Genomic DNA, 17,579 nt, shown 5'->3' with positions numbered 1-17,579 from the left:
CTCTCTGACCTTTCCTGGTGCCTACGCACTGCAGTACTTTGCTCTGCACTCGACAGGGCAGATAAGTACGCCTGTGCAGGAGCGCAATGCTGAGCAGACTGTGTGGATGATGCAGGGACACGTCATCCACAAGAACCAAGGAGGAGAGCAGTTATAAGAAGATGGGAGACGCTGGATCAGGAAGAGCAACACCAATCGGACCAGACCACCCCACAGGTGAGTATAATAAAAAAAGTATTTTTCTTCTCTTGCAGGTCAGGTTGCGGCAGATGTACAGCATTTTAGAATGAGGTCTATCAGCCTTGAAAGGGGGTGGCCGAAACTTGTATAGGCCAAAGCTGATGACAGCTTCCCTTTAAGCTCTACAGCAATCGGCCCAATGACATCACTGAAATCTGGATCTCGATCTCTGCATTATGCTGCTCTCTGATTAGGTTGAAAAAAACCTAGTGACATTCCCATTACTGCAAAATATAGAAAATGTATCATACCTGTCCAACGAGTCCGAACGCTCGATCCAAGCTCCTTTGATCTGTATATTTTCTTACTTTATTATGAAGCCACCCTAACTCTGCAAGTCGGCCAGTAGTGTCCTTTAGAGACTTAGACAGGGCAACCTGTGATGGAAATAATTAAAATAAATTAAAAAAAACAAAACATAGTTTTACAATTCTTGCTGTAATTTTTACTAGCATGCTTTTGATGTATACAAACTGTAATTTTTTTGTTTGTTTGTTTTTTTTAATCCCTTTCTGTCATTGGACGTACTATTCCGTCCATGTGGGGTGGGCCCTACTTCCCAAGGACAGAATAGTACGTCCAGCGCGATTGGCCGTGCTAACGGGGGGAGCGCAGCCGATCGCTGCCCTATGTGCCAGGAGCGGTCACGGACCGCCCCCGGCACATTGCGATCAAACATGATCGCAGTGTCCCGGCAGTATAGGGAAGCATCGCGCAGGGAGGGGGCTCCCTGCGAGCTTCCCTGAGACGATCGGTACAAGGCGATGTGCTCACCTTGCACCGAGCGTCTCCTCCCTGCAAGCGCCGGATCCAAATTGGCCGCGGGCTGCATCCGGGTCCTGCAGGGAGGTGGCTTCACAGCGCCTGCTCAGAGCAGGCGCCGGGAAGCCTGGAGCTGTGCACTTCAGATCGCTGATCTGACACAGTGCACAGCAAAGTGTCAGATCGACGAACTGTCACTTTACTGTGATGCGCGACATGGCGTCCGATCTCAATTCCAGCCAATTCTGCGTTGAAAAAGTAAAACAGTGCTCTTTCCCTTCCGAGCTCTCCCGTGCGCACAAACAGGGGTTTACCCCAACATATGGGGGTTATCAGCGTACTCAGGACACATTGGACAACAACTTTTGGGGTCCAATTTCTCCTGTTACCCTTGGAAAAATACAAAACTGGGGGCTAAAAAATAATTTTTGTGGGGAAAAAGGATTTTTTATTTTCACGGCTCTGCGTTATAAACTGTAGTGAAACACTTGGGGGTTCAAAGCTCTCACAACACATCTAGATGAGTTCCTTAGGGGGTCTACTTTCCAAAATGGGGTCACTTGTGGGGGGTTTCAATGTTTAGGGACATCAGTGGCTCTCCAAACGCGACATGGCGTCACATCTCAATTCCAGTCAATTTTGCATTGAAAAGTCAAATGGCGCTCCTTCCCTTCCGAGCTCTGCCATGCGCCCAAACAGTGGTTTACCCCCACATATGGGGTATCAGCGTACTCAGGACAAATTGGACAACAGCTTTTGGAGTCCAGTTTCTTCTCTTACCCTTGGGAAAATAAAAAATTGGGGGCGAAAAGATCATTTTTGTGAAAAAATATGATTTTTTATTTTTAAGGCTCTGCATTATAAACTTCTGTGAATCACTTAATGGGTCAAAGTGCTCACCACACATCTAGATAAGTTCCTTAGGGGGTCTAGTTTCCAAAATGGTGTCACTTGTGGGAGGTTTTAATGTTTAGGCACATCAGGGGCTCTCCAAACGCGATATGGCGTCCAATCTGAATTCCAGTCAATTTTGCATCGAAAAGTCAAATGGCACTCCTTCGCTTCCGAGCTCTGCCATGCGCCCAAACAGTTGTTTACCCCCACATATGGGGTATCGGCGTACTCAGGACAAATTGTACAACAACTTTTGGGGTCCATTTTCTCCTGTTACCCTTGGTAAAATAAAACAAATTGGAGCTGAAGTAAATTTTTTGTGTAAAAAAGTTAAATGTTCATTTAAACATTCCAAAAATTCCTGTGAAACACCTGAAGGGTTAATAAACTTCTTGAATGTGGTTTTGAGCACCTTGAGGGGTGCAGTTTTTAGAATGGTGTCACACTTGGGTATTTTCGATCATATAGACCCCTCAAAATGACTTCAAATGAGATGTGGTACCTAAAAAAAAAAATGGTGTTGTAAAAATGAGAAATTGCTGGTCAACTTTTAACCCTTATAACTCCCTAACAAAAAAAAATGTTGGTTCCAAAATTGTGCTGATGTAAAGTAGAAATGTGGGAAATGTTACTTATTAAGTATTTTGGGTGACATATCACTGTGATTTAATTGTATAAAAATTAAAAGTTAGAAAATTGTGAAATTTTCAAAATTTTCGCCAAATTTCCGTTTTTGTCACAAATAAACGCAGGTAATATCAAAGAAATTTTACCACTATCATGAAGTACAATATGTCACGAAAAAACAATGTCAGAATCACCGGGATCCGTTGAAGTGTTCCAGAGTTATAACCTCATAAAGGGACAGTGGTCAGAATTGTAAAAATTGGCCGGTCATTAACGTGCAAACCACCCTTGGGGGTAAAGGGGTTAAAGGAGGAGAGGTATTCTGGCATTCCTATTCATTTAGTTTTCATAAGCTCTAGCAGGATAAGTAAAGTAATATCTTATTAGTCTGGAATGCTACAAACAGCGAAACTACATTTTTTAATTGTCTATTTATTTTATATAATAAACGTTATTTACACAGTTTAAATTAAAAAAAAAAAAAAAAAGTGTACCTATTTTTTACAGTATTGCTGTTAAATACACTGAAACACTTGTGCATGGTGGCACAGTGTTAATGATCTACTACTAAGCCCTGTCAATAAAATAAAAAATATTGAACTTTCATTTAAAAGCTCAAAATGTGTCAAGTTTTGTTTTCTTTAAATACAAGCTATTTTCATATGTAATCCTAACACTACAATATCGGAATATCGCACTGCAAAAGTCAATACGTAAAGAAGTGCTTTATAGTGACCACTAGATGGCAGTACTGATCCTTAAAAAAAAAAAAAAAGCAAGACATTTTATTGCCATTGGACTAATCTCAAGAAAATGTTATGTATAGGTGACCTTTAAGGCCATCACCCAGTGTAAAAACTGACTGTGTATAATACAGCTTAGAGTACATTTAGAGAAGAACAGGATTGGTTCACAGATGTACAACCTATAGGGTTATATACCTATATGTATCCAGAAGTGCATATCATGTAGTGTGTGCTCTTACAACACCAGCATATTCACCTTGCTGTCCACCTTGTAGCAGTTTTCAGAACTGCACATTTTGATACTCTTCCCATCAATTCCTTGAAAAACGTACAAAAGGTCTCTTACAAGGGAGGTTTCTGTTATTTCCACAGACCCTGGAAAAGAAAAAAAAAGTTTTACTTTGCAATGTTCTTAATTATGTAAATGACAATTGTGCAAGATGAACATGATTCGCTCCAATGTAAAGATGGCAAACAAACTTAAAGGTGAAAAAAAAAGTCTGAAGTCACTAGGTCACAATTTCCCCATATTCACAATGCAAGTGAATAGAAAACTCCTTTAAGGGGACCCTGTGGTCTTACATTAATGGTAACCCAACATCAGTGGCTGTGAAATTCTTGATCCCAAATGATAACAGCACATGTAAGATCCCCTACGGCACAGTGTCAGACCCCACCCTACGGCACACTGTCAGACCCCACCCTACGGCACACTGTCAGACCCCACCCTACGGCACACTGTCAGACCCCACCCTACGGCACAGTGTCAGAGCCCCCTACGGCACACTGTCAGAGCCCCCTACGGCACACTGTCAGAGCCCCCTACGGCACACTGTCAGAGCCCCCTACGGCACACTGTCAGAGCCCCCTACGGCACACTGTCAGAGCCCCCTACGGCACACTGTCAGAGCCCCCTACGGCACACTGTCAGAGCCCCCTACGGCACACTGTCAGAGCCCCCTACGGCACACTGTCAGAGCCCCCTACGGCACACTGTCAGAGCCCCCTACGGCACACTGTCAGAGCCCCCTACGGCACACTGTCAGAGCCCCCTACGGCACACTGTCAGAGCCCCCTACGGCACACTGTCAGAGCCCCCTACGGCACACTGTCAGAGCCCCCTACGGCACACTGTCAGAGCCCCCTACGGCACACTGTCAGAGCCCCCTACGGCACACTGTCAGAGCCCCCTACGGCACACTGTCAGAGCCCCCTACGGCACACTGTCAGAGCCCCCTACGGCACACTGTCAGAGCCCCCTACGGCACACTGTCAGAGCCCCCTACGGCACACTGTCAGAGCCCCCTACGGCACACTGTCAGAGCCCCCTACGGCACACTGTCAGAGCCCCCTACGGCACACTGTCAGAGCCCCCTACGGCACACTGTCAGAGCCCCCTACTGCACACTGTCAGAGCCCCCTACGGCACACTGTCAGAGCCCCCTACGGCACACTGTCAGAGCCCCCTACGGCACACTGTCAGAGCCCCCTACGGCACACTGTCAGAGCCCCCTACGGCACACTGTCAGAGCCCCCTACGGCACACTGTCAGAGCCCCCTACGGCACACTGTCAGAGCCCCCTACGGCACACTGTCAGAGCCCCCTACGGCACACTGTCAGAGCCCCCTACGGCACACTGTCAGAGCCCCCTACGGCACACTGTCAGAGCCCCCTACGGCACACTGTCAGAGCCCCCTACGGCACACTGTCAGAGCCCCCTACGGCACACTGTCAGAGCCCCCTACGGCACACTGTCAGAGCCCCCTACGGCACACTGTCAGAGCCCCCTACGGCACACTGTCAGAGCCCCCACGGCACACTGTCAGAGCCCCCACGGCACACTGTCAGAGCCCCCACGGCACACTGTCAGAGCCCCCACAGGCACACTGTCAGAGCCCCCACAGGCACACTGTCAGAGCCCCCACAGGCACACTGTCAGAGCCCCCACAGGCACACTGTCAGAGCCCCCACAGGCACACTGTCAGAGCCCCCACAGGCACACTGTCAGAGCCCCCTAAGGCACACTGTCAGAGCCCCCTAAGGCACACTGTCAGAGCCCCCTACGGCACACTGTCAGAGCCCCCTACGGCACACTGTCAGAGCCCCCTAAGGCACACTGTCAGAGCCCCCTAAGGCACACTGTCAGAGCCCCCTAAGGCACACTGTCAGAGCCCCCTAAGGCACACTGTCAGAGCCCCCTAAGGCACACTGTCAGAGCCCCCTAAGGCACACTGTCAGAGCCCCCTAAGGCACACTGTCAGAGCCCCCTAAGGCACACTGTCAGAGCCCCCTAAGGCACACTGTCAGAGCCCCCTAAGGCACACTGTCAGAGCCCCCTAAGGCACACTGTCAGAGCCCCCTAAGGCACACTGTCAGAGCCCCCTAAGGCACACTGTCAGAGCCCCCTAAGGCACACTGTCAGAGCCCCCTAAGGCACACTGTCAGAGCCCCCTAAGGCACACTGTCAGAGCCCCCTAAGGCACACTGTCAGAGCCCCCTACGGCACACTGTCAGACCCCCTACGGCACAGTGTCAGACCCCCTACGGCACAGTGTCAGACCCCCTACGGCACACTGTCAGAGCCCCCTACGGCACAGTGTCAGACCCCCTACGGCACAGTGTCAGACCCCCTACGGCACAGTGTCAGCTTTGTTTCTTCTTCCTGTAAGAAGACTTAAGCAGTTATCAGTTTATCACAATATTATGTTAATGAGACTCGCTCTTTAAAGGTAAGTGACATCCAGTTATATCATAGTGCATATTTATGTCTCAGAAAGGTCTAAGAGCCGCGGCAGAGAGCTGCTAACGAACATTGTGGTGGAGCAGTGTTCTCCGAGATAGTCATCCATTGGCAGCTACTGTAGGAGATAAGGGCAGAACACAATTTCGCCTGGCAAACTCTGCTCTTCCCCAGTGAGCGCAAGCAGCTGGTAACTATACCCAGATGTGTACACTTTTCAACTGAAATGGGTTGCGAGTTAAGAACCATTGCTGAGATTCCCTAATTGTTAAGTGGGGCACAGCTGGACACTGGAGCCAGCTTAGACACAAGTGATCAAAAGCTACACAGGACTTTCTATGGCTGCGGCAAGCTCAAGATTAGAAACATAACTTCTTGTGCTTATCGGAATGTTTTATAGACAGAAGATGGATACACTCTTGGATTTCAGCCAATTGGAACACCCAAAAATCACTATGTTCTGATTGTGGAGAGCATCAAGTTGGTGCAGGGCGACTTCCATGCAAGGTTTTTGTGGGAATCTAAATATGCAAATAGTCTCCTCAGAAAGGAAGTGGACTGGAACCATAGTGCCACTTATTGGAGGCCATTATCAACCTTTTAAGGTGACCTTACCACATGACTTCGGATAGGAAGCCAAATCAGAAACTCCATTTGTGGACACATGATCTGGTGTGTTTGCCCCTCATCAATGCAAAGCACAAGAACCGAACCAATATGGCTGGGTGAGAGGTCTCTGACAGGAGATATAAGGGTATATAGAGAAACCAGCAATATGTATATAGTTACATGTATTAACTCAATAACAACTATGATAATTAAACAGAACCAGAGTTAATTTTAATATAAAAAAGTATATTTTATTGAATACAAACACTAAAAGTTACCACACAGGATAACAATAGCAGGAAAATAACACAATATATATAATAGAAAATATATTGATATGGACTAGTACCAAGGTATAACGGTATAATGTGATCCCAAATAATGTGCTGAAATACGCACAGCTAGACATCTGAGACCACGCCCCCTTGAGGAAGCGAGGTTTATCCTCGCGAAACGCGCGTCGGGGAAAGCGGTCCGGTCCCTCATTACTGAACATACTTCATGGGTAACTAACCTCTTACTCTTTTTACCTCTCTTTACCTCTTAGCAGCAGCAATCTCTAGATACAGATAGGTGACAGACTACTTATAAGCTCTGTTTTATTGGCTGTGGGAGGCTCTCTCTTTTTGCCTTCCCTCCTTCCACGCACATTTGTGGGCCTGTCTATGGCGGTGTTTCAATTACAATGGACATCTTTAATTTATAGGATTGAGTGCTGCTATATAGGGCCCGTGACCGCTGTGCGTATTTCAGCACATTATTTGGGATCACATTATACCGTTATACCTTGGTACTAGTCCATATCAATATATTTTCTATTATATATATTGTGTTATTTTCCTGCTATTGTTATCCTGTGTGGTAACTTTTAGTGTTTGTATTCAATAAAATATACTTTTTTATATTAAAATTAACTCTGGTTCTGTTTAATTATCATAGTTGTTATTGAGTTAATACATGTAACTATATACATATTGCTGGTTTCTCTATATATTATATGCTCTTCTGTGTGTTTCCACAGCAAATAAATCCAGCTTTAATATGGACTTCAAAGCCCGAGAACAAACATGGCTTACACAGCTTAAAAATGTATTTAGTGATGATCCCAAGGTGCTACTTTCAGGAGATGGTAAAAATTCTCAGGAATTAATTAGAAAACTTAAGGATTTGCTCAATAGACGAACAAGAATTTGGTGGAACCGGGCCTTCCTCAATAAGTATTTGGAAAGGGGTTTAATACCACGAGGACTCAGAGTTCAGGTATTCCCATCCTTCGAAGTAGAGGACATGATTTTCAGGGAAAAATGGGAAGACCTAGCTAATGTCTGTTCAAGAGGTTTCATGGGCCTGTTGGCCCAAATGAATCAGACATCATTGATCGATTTAGACAAGGAGATTGAGGATATCCAAATAAAATTGAAACAGGACTTATCTAGTGAAGCTATGATATTACTCAATAAAGACCTAGATATGGAATTTGCCAAATGGGAGAAAACCATTTGTGATATAAAGGCAAAAAAATTCCAACGAGACGCTCTTGACCATCAAACCAATTCGATTTATAGGTGGAACAAAAACCAAAAACGTTACAAGAGGTTCTCACGTGCTCGATCCGCCTCCTCAATTTCCATGGCATCAAGTGACGATTCAATTAGACCTAAAATCGATGTATCACATCCCAGAGACATGAAGCCTAATCATGAGAGAATGACAACAAGATTTAATAAATCTCAATCGGGTTCCCAGGAGAAGAGAAACAAATATGGGTCAGAGGTAATAAATTTGTCTAATCATATTTTGCAATAGAAAAAGAAATGTGGCACTCACCCCAAGGTACTGCAAAATTAGAAACCTTTATTCATCTTTAAACGAACGTCATGTGGAGAGGCGGCTGGGTATGGGAGAAGGTGTGCGGAGGAGAGGAAAAGGACCTTTCCTTGTCCTAAAAGGTTAGGTTTCTAATTTTGCAGTACCTTGGGGTGAGTGCCACATTTCTTTTTCTATTGCTATGGACATTGCTGCTTTTTTCCTATGTTGAGCACCCCCGCCGGTGCCTGCACATCTGAGCACATGTGATAAATGAACTTCGGTGGCAACGAAAAAAAGTTGTAATAATACAGCCTGGTGCCGTCCGCACATCTTATTAACTTGATTTCTAATCATATTTTGACTAGAGCCCATCTGGAGGTGCTCCAAAGGGGGTTAACATTCTCACCAACAAATAACTTTAATTTATTTACAGCTACCAAAGACCTTTTTCTCTTCTCAAGGAAACTAGTAATGAAGAAACTCATGTCTCGTGATGGGCCATCGATAACACTGACGGACCAGGTGGAAAAAGAGGCATTGAAGGACCTTGAGGACCTCTTGTACGAACAGGATTTGGATGAATTAGGTAAGTTCCCACAGTACATCTGTCCAAAATCAACAAAATTTCCCCCCTTGTCGGCTGTACCAGCAGTGGATATTTTCACACGCTTGGTGGCCCAAGAATTTAAGGAAATTGAAACAAAACGCAGATATGATAATTTGACCTTTCGGCAACGTCAGGCGTTACAAGAATTGCAGACCTTTGATGACATAGTCATCAAGCCAGCGGACAAGGGGGGAAATATTGTGCTGTGGCCTCGATCGATGTACGAACGAGAGGCCAACAAACATTTAAGGGATTCCAATACCTATAGGAGGTTAGACAGTAACCCTGTTAATATATTTCAGAGCCAACTTGAATCAATCCTTGAAGGTGCGTTGGTACAGGGAATTATCCCTAAAAAAATATATGATGGGCTATTAACCAAATTCCCCAAGATACCGACCTTATATTTCATTCCGAAGGTGCATAAGGACCCTATGAATCCTCCGGGGCGCCCCATTGTCTCTGGCATAGGGGGGTTAAGTGACCCGGTATGTAAGTTTATTGATTTCTACTTGAAACCTTTGGTTGAGTCACTGCCCTCCTATGCCAGAGATACATCAGACGTTATAACTAGAATTAATGGCATTCAGTTAGAGGATGATATGATCCTTGTAACTGCTGATATAGAAACCTTGTACACGTGTATTCGGCACGAAGATGGCTTGGAGGCGGTCCGCTTCTTCCTGGGGACCAGCAACTGGGATGGCCAAACTTGCAATCTTATTTTGGAACTTTTGGAATTTATTTTGACAAAAAATTTTTTAGTGTTCAAAGATATTTTTTATTTACAAACACGCGGCACTGCCATGGGCGCGGCCTGTGCGCCATCCTTCGCCGGCCTGTTCCTGGGTTTCTGGGAGCGGGACATTTTCGGTGGGGATGGCGCCCGGGGCGCGGACCATGTGCAGTGCTGGCTACGTTACATCGACGATTTGTTTATTATTTGGCAAGGAACAGAAACACAATTACAGGACTTCATGCAGCAATTGAATCATAATGATGTCAATATAAAATTGACATATGATTCTAGTAAAAAGTCAATTAATTTCTTAGACGTCAATATTTTTGTTGATCAAGACCTTTTTCTACAAACTGATGTTTATAGAAAACCTACTTCAACTAACTCATTGCTGCATGCAAGTTCTAGCCATCCCTACAGTACAATTAAAGCCATCCCAGTTGGTCAATTCCTCAGGATGAGGCGGATCTGCTCCTCCGAATCTAATTTTCAATTACAAGCCAATGACTTACGTACAAGATTTCTAGATAGGGGCTACTCCAAAAGGTGCATAAAAGCAGGATACAACAGGGCTAAGAGATGTTTCAGAGAGGACCTGCTACGTCCTAAGGAAAAACCCATTAGAACAGAAAATAAAATTAGATACATCTCCACATATAACAGTCACTGGCAGGAAATGAGAACCTGCATCCAAAAACACTGGAATGTATTAAAAACGGACCCGATTGTGGCCAAAAATCTCGGTGATGCCCCTCTTATGACATCTAGGCGTAGTAGGAACTTAGGGGACATCCTAATGAGCAGCCACTATGTCCCGGCCATTGAGCATAGTAGTGCCTACTTTCATTCAGGTAGTCCCACTAGAGGTTGCTTTTCCTGCGGGAGTTGCGTTGCATGTAAAAACATTTGTCGTTCTAAAGATTTTCAATCAGTAGACGGAAAAAAACAGTTTAACATTCGACAATATATTAACTGTAATACAACTCAAGTAATCTACTACGCAACATGTACTTGCCCAAAGGTCTATGTGGGCCTAACTTCCAGACGTTTAGGTACTCGTACACGCGAGCATGTCCTGGACATAGTGGCAGCTGAAACAGCAACCGAAATTTCTCTGTTAAAAACATTACCTCGTCACTTCCGGCTATTCCACAAATGTAATCCAAAAGCACTCTCTGTAAGAGGCATAGAGCACGTACAAGCTGGAGTGAGGGGTGGCAACATCAAACGCCTCCTAGCACAGAGGGAATGTTGGTGGATTTTTACCCTCGGATCTATGGTACCTAATGGCCTAAATGAGACTATGGGTTATGCCTCCTTCCTATAATTGTCTGATATTGAGCTTTCCTCTGGGTAAATAAAACATCATAGGTAATAGATCATCTCCTGTTAGTTTTTAAAGTCTCATTTTTATTATTTTTAATTCTTTGTCTTTGCTTCTTATTTTAGTCTTTCTTGCGTTTTTGAAAATCGAATAAGCACAACAAAATTGAACAGCTAATGAACATAATCGTCCCGCAGATGACAACTCTCAGGAATATCAATTTTGGACATCCTTTATGGGGTTATATTTAGTGTCTTTTATATATGATCAATATGGGAAATTTTAAATATACCATCGCCTGTTATTCAAATACACATTTGTATTATTATTCATATTGTACTGCTTTTTATGTCACTATTTTATGTCATTATAATTTGTACTTGTATAATTACATATATACATTTATATATATTATTTATGTAATTGTATTATGTTGTTTTTATGACAACTTATCAAACTTTTTCACATAGTGTTTCATTTACACTGTTTTATAATACGTAATGAGTGTTAATTATGCACTCAAAATGTATCCACAAACACATAATGTTTGTGGTTAGACATTATTAATATACAACATAATTAGAATGCCTTGCTGTTATAGCATGTTGAATATTTCACCATTTTGTCTTATTCATTCACAAGTGTAATATAGATATATGTACACAGGTCGTTTTATATACAGATTGTTTGTTTGGGTATCTGTGCGGGTATTTATCGTTCCACTATTGACCAGCCTTATTTTCATGTTTTGTTATATTTTATATCTGGCCATTTAACCCCTAAGGTACTAATAACCCCCTCTATTTTGTTCCTGGTTTTCTATTCTGCTCCTGACGCAGACGCTGTCTCCGGACACCGTTCGCGTTCCCTGCGCTTCCATGTTTCATGCCTGATATTGTGCGGCTAGGCGCCTGCCGCCATGTCGGACATGCGCATAGGGAGTGCGGGATCGCGCCTGGTGAGCCGGACTCAGCGTCTGCGCAGGTGCAAGGACAAGTAATGCAATTGGCCGTTTTCCGGTCATGTGACCGGAACGACCTTGCATTTAAGATGGACATTTAGACATCTGAGACCACGCCCCCTTGAGGAAGCGAGGTTTATCCTCGCAAAACGCGCGTCGGGGAAAGCGGTCCGGTCCCTCATTACTGAACATACTTCATGGGTAACTAACCTCTTACTCTTTTTACCTCTCTTTACCTCTTAGCAGCAGCAATCTCTAGATACAGATAGGTGACAGACTACTTATAAGCTCTGTTTTATTGGCTGTGGGAGGCTTTCTCTTTTTGCCTTCCCTCCTTCCACGCACATTTGTGGGCCTGTCTATGGCGGTGTTTCAATTACAATGGACATCTTTAATTTATAGGATTGAGTGCTGCTATATAGGGCCCGTGACCGCTGTGCGTATTTCAGCACATTATTTGGGATCACATTATACCGTTATACCTTGGTACTAGTCCATATCAATATATTTTCTATTATATATATTGTGTTATTTTCCTGCTATTGTTATCCTGTGTGGTAACTTTTAGTGTTTGTATTCAATAGGAGATATAAGGGGTAAAGTTTGTCCTTGTAGAAAGTCCCAAGTTGGCATAGGCCAATACAATGCTGGGAAATTAAATATGCAAATAACATATTTGTAGAGGAAGAGGACAGAAATCTAGTGCCAGCTGTAGCTAGTATCAATACTAACAGTCCTTTTCAACGCTTTAAAAGGGCACTCAGAGGCATTTCGCCCAGCCGAACCCATTCTTCTGCTTTGAACTGAGGACTAACATCTTAAAACACATGACTGCAAATGGAGCTTCTGGTTGGGTTTCTGTTCCCAAGTCATATGGCAAGGTCTTTTAAAAAGTCGATATAGACGGTTAGGATTCCTACAGGTGGCACTAAAGCTCCTGTTCTCTTCCTCTCTCAAGAGGCCATTTATATAAGTTGTGGTTGGTGAGGCTCAGCATTTCTCCAAAGATTTCCACCCAGTCTACTGGCATCTTTACAGAAAAAAATCATGTATATTGTATTGGTTACCACTTGTGTCGCCTTCTCTCCTGGTTCTTGGTACACCACGGGCAACTGGATTAGGAACTGGTTTGGAGGTAGCATTCTGCAATGTTGGCTGTTGACCAGTGGCTAAAGTCCATGCAAGGCGCGTGCCCAACTGCTGCCGCAAAGCATCTCCCATAGGAGTTTGATAAGGCTGTCTGAAAAATGAAGAAAAAAAGGTAGCGTGTAATTCAGTCTCGGGGTTTTCTTTGTGACATTTTTCAGAACATATTGTACTTTAGGTTAGTGGTAAAAAAAATTGTGTTTATTTGTAAAACTATCAGATAAACCAGATAATCATGTTGTACAAAATGATAAATTATATGTCCCATGTGTCTACTTCTGCATCATTTTTCAAATGTCATTTTATTAGGAGGTCAGAAGGGTTAAAAGGGTTATTGCCCCCATTTCTCAAGAAATTTACAAAACATGTTTATCGACATACTCCGATTTAAATGGACTTTGAGGTGCCTGTCTATTGTAAACTCCCCAAAAGTAATACCATTTTAAGAAAAAACAAACCCCTCTGCTCTACTTCAACACTGCTGTCAGGAAATGTTTTATCCCTTCAGGTGCTGCACAGAAATGAATGCAAAGTTGAAAGAGAAAAAAATGAAATTTATGTTTGTTTTTTAAAATGTAGCTTTAGCCCCAATTTTTCACTTAAACAAGGGATAGCATGACAAAATGGACCTTACAATTTGTTACCCAGTTCATTATGAGCACGCTGACACCCGATGAGGTCAGAAACCTCTGTTTGGACAAACAGCAGGGCTCAGAAAGGAAGGAGCATTGTTTGAATTTTAGAACACAAATTTGGCTGAAATAGACTGTGGGCACCTTGTTGCATTTTCAGGGCCCTTAAGGTGCCTAAACAGAACAGCAAAAGATAAAAAAAATAAAAATAGCAAGTGCCCCCCATATTGAAAATTGTATTTTTATTTTTCTCTTCGCCACGACAGCACCCACTGAGAGAGGGGATCCGCCCCTAGGAACAGGAAACCCTACGGAGAGATAAAAGGGGCGGTCCCCCTCGCTCCCACAGTTTGGTTTCCTGTTCCTACGGGAATCCACGGAGAGAAGAGGATGCCCAGCCTGGATGCCGCTTGCGCAGTTTACCTTTGAGGACGGCAAGGGCTCCAGAGCTGGAAGCAGCGTCGGGGGTCCTGGCTCAGTTTCCCCCCTCTGCTGGCAGACGCCGTGAGGCCAGGACGGGCGGTTGCTGGCTCACGAGGTGCCATCCGGAATCGTCTGCAGGAGCAAGCGCTGTGGTATGGTCAGCGTTGCGCCGTCCTCGGTGGACGCATAGACAGCGTGGAGCCCCAGTGTATTCCCCCGGAAGTACAGGTAAGCTTCCGGGGTTATGGAGGAGGAGGACGGCGCCTGCGCTGATACCGGTGGCAGCGCAGGCGCATAGAGTATGGCCGCGACCCGGAGGTGATTAGCACTTCCGGGTACAACCGGAAGAAGATGGCGGCCCCCATGTGAAAGGACGCCGGCGATGTCACTCCGGCGTCCACTATGGATTCTGCGCAGGACCCTGCGATGTCTTCCATTGAAGCCACCGCATCCACTCCACGCAGCCATGCCAGCAGCAGCCGCTCTAAACAGAGCGGATCTTCTAGGAAGAGCAAGTCGGATCGAGCTATTCCTCAACCTGTGCCTCAGTCTCCTCCTCGTCAGCCGGTACCTTCACAGACAGCTTCACTGGGGTGAGTGTATATCTACCCTATTAAGCTGATTATTGTTCCCTCTCCCTCTATACACCCTAGGCCAAAAGAACTGAAAAAACGAAACACAGACAGTGTGCGTTATGTCTCCAGCCCCTTCCGGATAGTCACAAAAAGAGGCTTTGTAAACCGTGTATTGACTCTACCTTACAGGAAGAAGCCTCGGTTAAATCAGAAGACATTAGAGTCATGATCAGGGAGGAATTACAAGCCCTGCATAGTTCTGACAAAGAGCCGCGTATTAAGGGAAGAAAGGGGTACGTTTCCCCTATATCTGACCAGTCTTCTGATATAGAGAATGCAGACTCTGACATTTCCCGCGAATACGTTTCCTCAGATGAGGATCAAGATACATGCTTTCCCACCGATATCATTGATAACCTGGTAAAATCCGTTTGCAACACCATGGGTATTGAGGATTCTAAGGTCCCTAGAACGCAGCAGGACATAATGTTCCCTGGTCTGTCAGAAAGAAAAAGACCCTCCTTTCCTGTAATAGCAGCGGTAAAAAATCTAATCAAAAAAGAGTGGGAAAGCCAGGGGCAAAGGGGTTTACCACCATCCTCAAAAAGGCGTTATCCCTTCAATGATGAAGAATTCTCATCATGGTCAAAAGCCCCGAAGGTGGATGCAGCAGTGGCATCCACATCCAAAAAATCCTCACTGCCTGTGGATTCGGGCTCATTACAAGACCCACTGGACCGTAAAACCGACTCTCTTTTAAAAAGAGCCTGGGAGTCATGTACGGGAGCTTGTAGGCCGGCAATATCGGCTACATGCACCGCCAGGTCCATGCTAGTCTGGCTGAATGACTTGGAGGAAGGACTAAAAAGCGGTCTCTCTAGAGACAAATTAATGTCCTCTATACCCCTGATTAGAGGTGCTACAGCCTTCCTGGCGGACTCATCTGCTTACTCCATACGCTTGGCAGCCAAGTCAGCGGGCCTCACGAATGCAGCACGTAGAGCCCTGTGGCTTAAAGGATGGAAGGGTGATCCCCAGACAAAATCCAAATTGTGTGGCCTCCCATGTCAGGGTGAGTACCTGTTTGGTACTAAACTGGACGAGATCTTAACCAAAGCGGGAGAGAGAAAGAAGGGCTTCCCTAATATTAATTACCTTCCGTCCTATAGGAGAGCGTTCCGGAAGCCCGTGTTTAATAGAAGGAAAGAATTTAAGAACCAAGACCGCTGGGCCACTAGAGACACCAAACAAAGAGGTGCATTCTTTGGGAAGCGCCCTTTCAAAACTGAGGACAAACCCCGTTAGAGCGGATCTACCTGTGGGAGGTAGATTGTCCTCCTTCTCAGATAAATGGCGACAAAACATCAAATAGTTGGGACATCACCTCTGGCTTAAAATTGAAATTTTCCCGAGTCCCTCCGGACTCATTTCTATTGACTTCATTAAAATCTCAATCGCAACAGGAGGCATTGGAGCAAGAAGTAATGAATCTTCTATCCAAGGGAGTTTTGGTGGAAGTTCCATTTCTTCAGGAGGGTAAGGGGTTTTATTCCCCTTTATTTTTAATACCAAAACCGAATGGATCATTCAGAATCATTATAAACCTTAGAAAGTTAAACACCTTCTTAGAAAATCAAACCTTTAAAATGGAGTCTATCCGATCCACCATAAAACTCCTGTTTCCCCATTGCTTTATGACGGTTCTTGATCTTAAAGATGCGTATTATCATCTACCAATCTTTATGGAACATCAACAATATCTCCGCGTAGCAATTGTATTGAAAGGGTGTATACGGCACTTTCAGTATACAGCAATGCTCTTTGGACTATCAATAGCTCCAAGAGTATTCACTAAACTAATGTCGGAGGTAATGTCATATCTAAGATTAAAAGACACCCTAATAATCCCATACCTAGACGACCTTTTGGTAGTGGGAAATTCCCCTTCTCAATGTCGGCAACGATTGAGTGATATGATTTCAACTCTACAGAGATTAGGGTGGCTAATAAATTGGGAAAAATCTAGGCTATTCTCAACAACTCGGCAAACATTTCTGGGGATTATATTAGACTCTATAAGCCAGAGATGTTTTCTCCCAGAAACTAAACAAATAATGGTTAGAAATAAGGTTCAGTCGGTAATAGATAAACCTTTAATTTCTTTGCGGGAAGGCATGTCCCTTCTTGGCTCCTTCACATCGTGTATTCCAGCTGTTCCTTGGGCTCAGTTCCATTCGAGGCGTTTACAGTATGCAATTTTACATGAAGAGGTAAAATTACAAGGTCGTTTAGACGGTAAAATCTCCCTTTCTAGTGAAGTAATCCAATCTCTAACCTGGTGGCTAGAACCAAATCATCTGGTTACCGGAGTTCCCTGGGTAATTAAACCCTCAAACACAATATTTACGGATGCCAGTCCTAGTGGTTGGGGAGCACACTTAGGGGACCAGTTAGTCCAAGGACTATGGTCGGTTACGGAGTCAGACGACTCATCTAATAAAAGAGAGCTAAAAGCTATCTATCATGCCCTATGTGAATTCCTTCCGCAGCTACACAGAACACATACCAGAATTCTGTCAGACAACATGACATCAGTGGCTTATATCAATCATCAAGGAGGAACAAGATCAGGCACTCATGTCTATAGCCGAAGACATCCTAGCTATAGCCGAAGAATATCTTCCGTCCCTATCAGCGCTTCACGTCAGAGGAGTGGACAACTCAAAAGCAGACTTCCTCAGTCG

The 17,579-nt window shown here is 44.5% G+C and overlaps 1 protein-coding gene across 1 annotated transcript in view; it reads right to left on the bottom strand.

Annotated features, from left to right (window-relative positions):
- TUBGCP3 (tubulin gamma complex component 3) overlaps positions 1-17,579 on the bottom strand; it is a 164,235-nt gene that overhangs the window by 106,739 nt on the left and 39,917 nt on the right. The window contains exons 6-8 of the mRNA XM_077296976.1: positions 13,127-13,299; positions 3,526-3,644; positions 492-617 (exon numbers count right to left, since the gene is read on the bottom strand). Coding sequence (XP_077153091.1) covers positions 492-617; positions 3,526-3,644; positions 13,127-13,299 — 418 coding nt within the window. The remainder of the gene's footprint in view (positions 1-491; positions 618-3,525; positions 3,645-13,126; positions 13,300-17,579) is intronic.

This window comes from Ranitomeya variabilis, chromosome 3 (assembly GCF_051348905.1).
Source record: "Ranitomeya variabilis isolate aRanVar5 chromosome 3, aRanVar5.hap1, whole genome shotgun sequence".
NCBI lineage: Eukaryota > Metazoa > Chordata > Amphibia > Anura > Dendrobatidae > Ranitomeya > Ranitomeya variabilis.
Note: the sequence above shows the minus strand (reverse complement) of the source record. Positions and strands in the feature narration are given on the sequence as shown.